Raw genomic sequence first — 9,629 nt, forward strand, 5'->3', positions numbered from 1 at the left:
ATAATAATAATAATAATAATAATAATAATAATAATAATAATAATAATAATAATAATAATAATAATAATAATAATAATAATAATAATAATAATAATAATAATAATAATAATAATAATAATAATAATAATAATAATAATAATAATAATAATAATAATAATAATAATAATAATAATAATAATAATAATAATAATAATAATAATAATAATAATAATAATAATAATAATAATAATAATAATAATAATAATAATAATAATAATAATAATAATAATAATAATAATAATAATAATAATAATAATAATAATAATAATAATAATAATAATAATAATAATAATAATAATAATAATAATAATAATAATAATAATAATAATAATAATAATAATAATAATAATAATAATAATAATAATAATAATAATAATAATAATAATAATAATAATAATAATAATAATAATAATAATAATAATAATAATAATAATAATAATAATAATAATAATAATAATAATAATAATAATAATAATAATAATAATAATAATAATAATAATAATAATAATAATAATAATAATAATAATAATAATAATAATAATAATAATAATAATAATAATAATAATAATAATAATAATAATAATAATAATAATAATAATAATAATAATAATAATAATAATAATAATAATAATAATAATAATAATAATAATAATAATAATAATAATAATAATAATAATAATAATAATAATAATAATAATAATAATAATAATAATAATAATAATAATAATAATAATAATAATAATAATAATAATAATAATAATAATAATAATAATAATAATAATAATAATAATAATAATAATAATAATAATAATAATAATAATAATAATAATAATAATAATAATAATAATAATAATAATAATAATAATAAATCATAAACTTGTGAATAAAATATGCTACATAAATGATGGTTTCTGCACTGGTTGATAAAGACAGTTTTACAAATACTTTTGTAACGCTAAATTAAGATTTATTAATTCGATAATTGTGTATATAAATTCACATAATTGTTCTATTCTGTCTAAAAACAAGAAGTAAACCAAACACCAAACTATAAACTTAACGTCTATATTTACATAACCTTGTATTTTTAAAAAACGCACCCAAAATTCTTAATTTAAGTCAGAAATTCTGTAGACTTAGCGTAGGTTAGGGTGGAGATAAATAATTAATCTTAAAATAAGAAAATAAAAGGAACAGTGTATAAAGTACGACTATGTTAGATTTGATAAAATTTGCTGTAAAAGGAAAATGAAATGAAAAATCGCAACAGATTTATTAAACGAACAGAAGAAAAACATATAGAAGGAGATGCTCCAGCTGTATTTTGTTCTTTTCTAATTGCAACAGATCAAACGACAAAGAGATATATGTGAAAGTATATCTATGTATATAGTCAATTCTTGCCGATTTTCAAAATAAAATTGTAGCACAGTTCAACGATTTCCTAAGAAAAACATAGATGGTCGAAAAAAAAAATAAATATTTATATTTAAAAAAAAATCCCCTCTATCTTAACCTGGGTGCTTTGATTATAAATGGATATATCGTGTGACTATCTGTCCGAGGCAACATTTCTGGGTGTGTGAAATGCTCGGCCGTTGCCCCTGAGAGAAAAGTGTAACCTTTGTTGTGTTGTCCCCCTACTAACAACTCGTAGCTTTTAAGAATGGAAATGAAAATGTGAATCGTGAAGGAAGGGAAGATGGAAAAATCCAGACGCTGAAAGGAGGCATTCCCTCCTTTATTGTTGAAAACAAAACCTTTGCTGTTGGAGTGCTGGCCAAGTACGCAAATGTGGAAACCATTATCTAAAGAAGAAGAATAAGAAGAGATAGATGTGATCGAGCATTTGCATTTTCTGTTACAGAACTCTATTATATATTTTGTGACAGAACTTGTGCAGAAAGTGGGAGCGACTGTCCAGTGTCAAAAGTGTCAAAAGTAAAAATTTTGTTGAGTTCTATATATTAGCAACAACCACCGGTTGCTATTTTTGTATTAATTATTTATATTTTTTGTATTTGACGTTATTAGCAATAATTTTATTCACTTCAGTTTTCTCTTTGTTTCGCATAAATATATCACACAACAAAGTCAATAATTCTTCTTTGTAGGAATGTAATATTTGTATGAGAAAATATTTACAATGTCAAAGAATAAATTAAACTTAACTCTCCCCCCTGGTTCGATAGACCAAACACCTACCATAACACCAACTTCTTCGTTTCACGATAAACCTGCTGTGTAAGTATCTATCTAACTTCTCTGTCATATTTAATAAATTTAATTTCCAGACCTAATAATTTAGTACGAGGTAACAGTATAGATCATTTAACTGCACGTTTGGAAGAATTAGACATGGATGATACACAGCGTAAAAGAATCGAGGTGTTCCTGTGCCAAAAGGAGAAAATTGGAGGTGATTTGTCAGATGATGATTTTGAAAAGCTTGGTGAACTTGGTTCTGGAAATGGCGGAGTTGTAACTAAAGTTCGACACAAATGTAGTGGTTTAATAATGGCTAGGAAGCTAATCCATCTAGAAGTAAAACCTGCAATTAAAAAGCAGATTATTCGAGAGCTTAAAGTATTACATGAATGTAATTTTGCTCACATAGTTGGCTTCTATGGTGCATTTTATAGTGATGGAGAAATAAGTATTTGTATGGAGTATATGGATGCTGGTTCACTTGATTTGATACTAAAAAAAGCAGGCCGTATACCTGAGAATATACTTGGAAAAATAACTTCGGCAGTTTTAAAAGGTTTAAGCTACTTAAGGGACAAACATGCTATAATGCATAGAGACGTTAAGCCTAGTAACATTTTAGTAAATAGCAGTGGAGAAATTAAAATATGTGATTTTGGAGTGTCGGGACAACTCATAGACTCAATGGCTAACTCCTTTGTGGGAACCAGAAGTTACATGTCGGTAAGTTTTTTGCATTATATCCTCTCATACAATTATGCTTAGTAGAGTTTATTGTTAGAAACATAGAAATTCGACTACCCCACCATAGTTATTAGGTTGGTAGGTATGTGGCAAGATTTGTCATGTTGTAAGCAATGAAAATATAACAAATATATAAAATCTTATTGGTCATGGATGTAGTCTGTAATTTTTTAAATTATGGCATCGGAAAATTATATAATCGGATTTTTTTTAGCCAGAAAGGCTTCAGGGCACACACTATTCAGTACAAAGCGATATTTGGTCATTAGGTTTATCGTTAGTAGAAATGGCTATCGGAATGTACCCCATACCCCCACCAGATGCAAAAACATTAGCTGCAATATTTGGTCCAAGAAGTGACACAGATTCTCCAGATCACACAAAAGGTCCTCGTCCTATGGCAATATTTGAACTTCTTGATTATATTGTAAATGAACCTCCACCAAAGCTTCCGTCAGGAATATTTACAGATGAATTCAAGGATTTTGTTGACAGATGTTTAAAAAAAAATTCTGACGATCGTGCTGACTTGAAAACATTAATGGTAAGTTTGAGATTAAAACAGTGATAGTTAATTAAATAAAATTAATGATATAATCATTTTAGAATCACACATGGATTAAAAAAGCTGAATCTGAGGATGTTGATATTGCAGGGTGGGTGTGTAAAACAATGGAAATTCAGCCCCCAGGCAAATAAGATGTTTTCTTTCATAAATTACATTTTCTATAGAGATGGATAAGCGTTAGGACAGTTTTTAGAATCATGGAATCAAATGCTGTGAACATTTGTATTATTAATTGTAATAATATTATGTACGCCTTTAAAACTATGTACTTGTATATTTATTATTGTTTCTATTAGGCATTTCAAAAGTTGGTTTTTCCTAGCTAATAATTTATAATAAAACATTTTATCGATAGAAATTGTCTTTTCCTTCTAATATTATTAAAATACAAATATAAAATTTCATATTTTATTTAATGAGTGTGAAATTAACCTCCCATTTAATTAATTTAATTTGGACTATATGTCCATCAATTTTTTCGACCAAAAAATTTTAGGGGCCCGGAAAAATATGAAAAAATTCCTCCAGACTATAACGGTACTGACAAATCCAAAATTAAAACGAATTTCTCTCTAGCTCGCGTAATTTTCGAGATATTCAATTTTCTTCATCGGGAAAGCAACTTTAAAAAAATAGCGAACTACATCGACGTTTTCTACGGCCCATACAACAAACTACATCCGGGGTACCGTATTTAGACGACATTCTAAATTTTTGAGAATATTCATGAAAATTATCGTAAAAAAAAATGCGTTTCTAAAGGAGGTTTATGCAGCCAAGTATACACACGAATGTATTGTATGTTGCCTACCAAACAAAAGCTTTGGAACTGGAAGGAAAATTATAAAAAATCTCGAAAACTGGCGGAGCTAGAGAGGAACTGACGGCAGTTTTGGATTTGTCAGGACCGTTATTGTCCACCTGAATTTTTTCAGAATTTTCAGAGGCATAAAAATTTTTGAGAAAATCGACGGACTTATGGTACATAGATTTTTTCGGCCAAAAAATTTTAGGGGCCCGGAAAAATATGAAAAAATTCCTCCAGACTATAATGGTACTGACAAATCGAAAACTAAAACGAATTTCTCTCTAGCTCGCGTAATTTTCGAGATAATGTTTTTTTTCCCTTAGGAGAGCAACTTACAAAAATAGCGGACCACAGCGGCGTATTCTGCGGCCTTAATTACATGCGGGGTGCCGTCTTTAGACGGCATTCTAATTTTTTGAGAATTTTCTCGAAAATTATCGTCAAAAAATTAAAATGCGTAGCTAAAGGCAGTTTCAGGAATTATTATGCAGCCAATTATACAGGTTTGTATTGTATGTTGCCTACCTACCATAAGTTTTAGAACCGGAAGGAAAAATATAAAAAATCTCGAAAACTGGAGGAGCTAGAGAGGAACTGACGGCAGTTTTGGATTAGTCAGGACCGTTATTGTCCACCTGAATTTTTTCAGAATTTTCAGAGGCCTAAAAATTTTTGAGAAAATCGACGGACTAGTCCATGGATTTTTTCGGCCAAAAAATTTTAGGGGCCCGGAAAAATATGAAAAAATTCCTCCTGACTATAACGGTACTGACAAATCCAAAACTAAAACGAATTTCTCTCTAGCTCGCGTAATTTTGGAGATATTCAATTTTTTTCATCAGGAAAGCAACTTACAAAAATAGCGAACTACATCGACGTTTTCTGCGGCGCACACAACACACTACATCCGGGGTGCCGTATTTAGACGACATTCTAAATTTTGAAGAATATTCATGAATATTATCGTCAAAAAAAAATTGCGAATCTAAAGGAGGTTTATGCAGCCAAGTATACACACGTATGTATTGTATGTTGCCTACCTAACAAAAGCTTTGGAACCGGAAGGAAAAATATAAAGAATCTCGAAAACTGGCGGAGCTAGAGAGGAACTGACAGCAGTTTTGGATTAGTCAGGGTCGTCATTGTCCACCTGATTTTTTTCAGAATTTTCAGAGGCCTAAAAATTTTTGAGAAAATCGACGTCCATCGATTTTTTCGGCCAAAAAATTTTAGGGGCCCGGAAAATTCTGAAAAAATTCCTCCAGACTATAACGGTACTGACAAATCCAAAACTAAAACGAATTTCTCTCTAGCCCGCGTAATTTTCGAGATATTCAATTTTTTTCATCGGGAAAGCAACTTACAAAAATAGCGAACTACATCGGCGTTTTCTGCGGAGCAAACTACAAACCACATACGGGGTGCCGTATTTAGACGACATTCTAAAGTTTTGAGAATATTCTTGAAAATTATCGAAAAAAAAAATGCATTTTTAAACGAGGTTTATGCAGCCATGCACACAAGCGCATGTATTGTAAGTTGCCTACCTAACAAATGTTGTAGAACCGGACTGAAAAATATAAAAAATCTCGAAAACTGGCGGGGCTAGAGAGGAACTGACGGCAGTTTTGGATAAGTCAGGGCCGTTATTCCGTCAGGGCCGTTAAGTCAGGGCGTAATTTTCGAGATAATCTTTTTTTTCCCTTAGGAGAGCATCTTACAAAAATAGTGGACTACAGCGGCGTATTCTGCGGCCTTAGACGGCATTCTAATTTTTTGAGAATATTCACGAAAATTATCGTCAAAATATTATAATGCGTGGCAAAAGGCGGTTTTAGTAATTATTATGCAGCCAAGTATACAGCTATGTATTGTATGTTGCCTACCTACCATAAGTTTTAGAACTGGATGGAAAATTATAAAAAATCTCGAAAACTGGCGGAGCTAGAGAGGAACTGACGGCAGTTTTGGATTAGTCATGGCCCTTATCGTCCACCTGAATTTTTTCAGAATTTTCTGAGGCCTAAAAATTTTTGAGAAAATCGACGGACAAGTCCACCGATTTTTTTGGCCAAAAAATTTTAGGTGCCCGGAAAATTATGAAAAAAATCCTCCAGCCTATAACGGTACTAACAAATCCAAAACTAAAACGAATTTCTCTCTAGCTCGCGTAATTTTCGAGATATTCAATTTTCTTCATCGGGAAAGCAACTTACAAAAATAGCGAACTACATCGACGTTTTCTGCGGCGCATACAACAAACTACATCCGGGGTGCCGTATTTAGACGACATTCTAAATTTTTAAGAATATTCATGAATATTATCGTCAAAAAAAAATTGCGTATCTAAAGGCGGTTTATGCAGCCAAGTATACACACGTATGTATTGTATGTTGCCTACCTAACAAAAGCTTTGGAACCTGAAGGAAAAATATAAAAAATCTAGAAAACTGGCGGAGCTAGAGGAACTGACGGCAGTTTTGGATTAGTCAGCGTCGTCATTGTCCACCTGATTTTTTTCAGAATTTTCAGTCCTAAAAATTTTTGAGAAAATTGACGTCCATGGATTTTTTCGGGCAAAAAATTTTAGGGGTCCGGAAAAATCTGAAAAAATTCCTCCAGACTATAACGGGACTGGCAAATCCAAAACTAAGACGAATTTCTCTCTAGCTCTCGTAATTTTCGAGATATTCAATATTTTTCATCAGGAAAGCAACTTACAGAAATAGCGAACTACATCGGCGTTTTCTGCGGAGCAAACTACAAACTACATACGGGGTGCCGTATTTAGACGACATTCTAAAGTTTTGAGAATATTCTTGAAAATTATCGACAAAAAAAAATGCGTTTCTAAACGAGGTTTATGTAGCCATGTATACAAACGCATGTATTTTAAGTTGCCTACCTAATAAAAGTTGTAGAACTGGACTGAAAAATATAAAAAATCTCGAAAACTGGCGAAGCTAGAGGGGAACTGACGGCAGTTTTGGATTAGTCAGGGCCGTTACTGTCCACCTGAATTTTTTCAGAATTTTCAGAGGCCTAAAATTTTTTGAGAAAATCGATCAGTCCATCGTTTTTTTCGGCCAAAAAATTTTAGGGGCCCGGAAAAATTTGAAAAAATTCCTCCAGACTATAACTGTACTGGCAAATCCAAAACTAAAACGAATTTCTCTCCAGCTCGCGTAATATTCGAGATAATCTTTTTTTTCCCTTAGGAGAGCAACTTACAAAAATTGCGAACTACATCGGCGTTTCCTGCGGCGCAAACTAGAAACTACAAACGGGGTGCCGTATTCAGACGACATTCTAAATTTTTGATAATATTCATGAAAATTATCGTCAAAAAAAATGCGTTTCTAAAGGAGGTTTATGCAGCCAAGTATACACACGAATGTATTGTATGTTGCCTACCTAACAAATGCCTCGGAACCGGAAGGAAAAATATTAAAAATTTCGAAAACTGGCGGACCTAGAGAAAAACTGACGGCAGTTTTGGATTAGTCAAGGTCGTCATTGTCTACCTGATTTATTTCAGAATTTTCAGAGACCTAAAAATTTTTTAGAAAATCGAGTCCATCGATTTATTCGGCCAAAAAATTTTGGGAGCCCGGAAAAATATGAAAAAATTCCTCCAGACTATAACTGTACTGGCAAATCCAAAACTAAAACGAATTTCTCTCCAGCTCGCGTAATTTTCGAGATAATCTTTTTTTTCCCTTAGGAGAGCAACTTACAAAAATAGCGGACTACAGCGGCGTATTCTGCGGCCTTAGACGGCATTCTAATTTTTTGAGAATTTTCATGAAAATTATCGTCAAAAAATTATAATGCGTGGCAAAAGGCGGTTTTAGTAATTATTATGCAGCCAAGTATACAGGTATGTATTGTATGTTGCCTACCTACCATAAGTTTTAGAACCGGATGGAAAATTATAAAAAATCTCGAAAACTGGCGGAGCTAGAGAGGAACTGACGGCAGTTTTGGATTAGTCAGGGCCGTTATTGTCCACCTGAATTTTTTCAGAATTTTTAAATTTTTGAGAAAATCGACGGGGGCTCGGAAAAATCGGAAAAAATTCCTTCAGACTATGACGGTACTGGCAAAACCCACGATTCTCTTCATAAAAGTTATCAAAAAATTAAAGTGTTCATCAAATATTTTAGGTATTTGGGGGGGAGTTTGCACCCCAAGGGATACATAGTTTTTGTCTTAGTACCATTGTAAATATTAGAGCTTTTCTAAAAAATTTAATTTTATATAAAAATTGTCGAAAAATTACATTATTCATCCGAATAACATTGTTTCATGGAAAATATGTCCCATAGGCTGTTTATAGCTAGAGTAGAACTGATTTGACTGATTCTTTTATAAAAGTAAACCTCAAATATTTTAATAAGTTGAACGGATATTAAAGTAGTTCGAAATCTCATGAGCCGCGAAATGCTTGTCGTATCCACATAATTCTTCTAATAAGCACGTTGTGAAAACATGGACTCAGAATAAGACCACGTGCCTCATTACAACCGGAAATGAACTAAGGCGCTCGGCCGCTCGGGCATCAATAAACTTAACTGGCGAACGTTCGTTATATATATTTATTGCTTAAATTAAGATAATAAAGAATAGAGCATTTTATTATGATATTTGTAATCGGATCAAAGGCTTGTTTACACTACGAGAGCTCGAGATAGAGTGTGAATAATGGATGTAATATTTTTAGGACCTAGAATAATTTAGGTGACGGCCGGAATTATGTTTCTGCGCATATAAGATTTTTAAACAACTGTACTTTGCGACTCACTGAGCTCTCTATAATTTAGGAGACTTTTTTTAGATTGATATACACATATTAGACAAAATTTAAGATTTGAATTTGTTACGCCTCTTACACACCGGCGTTGTTTTACCGATCGGTAGCCGACCATCAGACTTGCCGGCAATGTTTTTATGTGTAGACGTATTTAAAATTTAGTCCGTGTATAAGAGGCGTTACAAACTGTCTAATGATATATTTTGTCTAGTCTGTTGTACCAAAATACCAATTTAGTACAGAGTTAATTTTTGATGCTCTTTTGGCGTTGCAGTATGCAAACTGCTGGTTTTTTGTTTCATTGTAGTATAATGACGAGAAAATTATACAGGAAAAAAGTAATTAAAAAACGAAAGAATTGAGAAAAACATTTATTTAAATAATTACAAATTTTCATTACATTGTGACTAAAAGTTTAAATATTGCCTGAATTAAATATATATATATAT

General features: G+C 31.3%; 1 protein-coding gene across 1 annotated transcript; it reads left to right on the forward strand.

Moving 5' to 3' along the window:
- The first annotated feature begins 1,898 nt into the window (after positions 1–1,898).
- On the forward strand, positions 1,899–3,901 carry LOC108914693 (dual specificity mitogen-activated protein kinase kinase dSOR1). The gene is made up of 5 exons (XM_018720545.1): positions 1,899–1,980; positions 2,154–2,283; positions 2,334–2,970; positions 3,206–3,535; positions 3,598–3,901. The coding sequence occupies exons 2-5, from the start codon at positions 2,186–2,188 to the stop codon at positions 3,688–3,690; spliced, it is 1,158 nt and encodes a 385-aa protein (XP_018576061.1). The 5' UTR covers positions 1,899–1,980; positions 2,154–2,185; the 3' UTR covers positions 3,691–3,901.
- Positions 3,902–9,629: the final 5,728 nt, after the last annotated feature.

This window comes from Anoplophora glabripennis, unplaced genomic scaffold (assembly GCF_000390285.2).
Source record: "Anoplophora glabripennis isolate ALB-LARVAE unplaced genomic scaffold, Agla_2.0 scaffold727, whole genome shotgun sequence".
Lineage (NCBI taxonomy): Eukaryota > Metazoa > Arthropoda > Insecta > Coleoptera > Cerambycidae > Anoplophora > Anoplophora glabripennis.

Bases quoted from the DNA above. Each gene is read 5' to 3' on its own strand.
- LOC108914693 (XM_018720545.1), top strand. From the start codon at position 2,186: ATGTCAAAGAATAAATTAAACTTAACTCTCCCCCCTGGTTCGATAGAC. The intron at 2,971-3,205 runs GTAAGTTTTTTG...GATTTTTTTTAG, and splicing joins GAACCAGAAGTTACATGTCG to CCAGAAAGGCTTCAGGGCAC. The intron at 3,536-3,597 runs GTAAGTTTGAGA...TAATCATTTTAG, and splicing joins CTGACTTGAAAACATTAATG to AATCACACATGGATTAAAAA.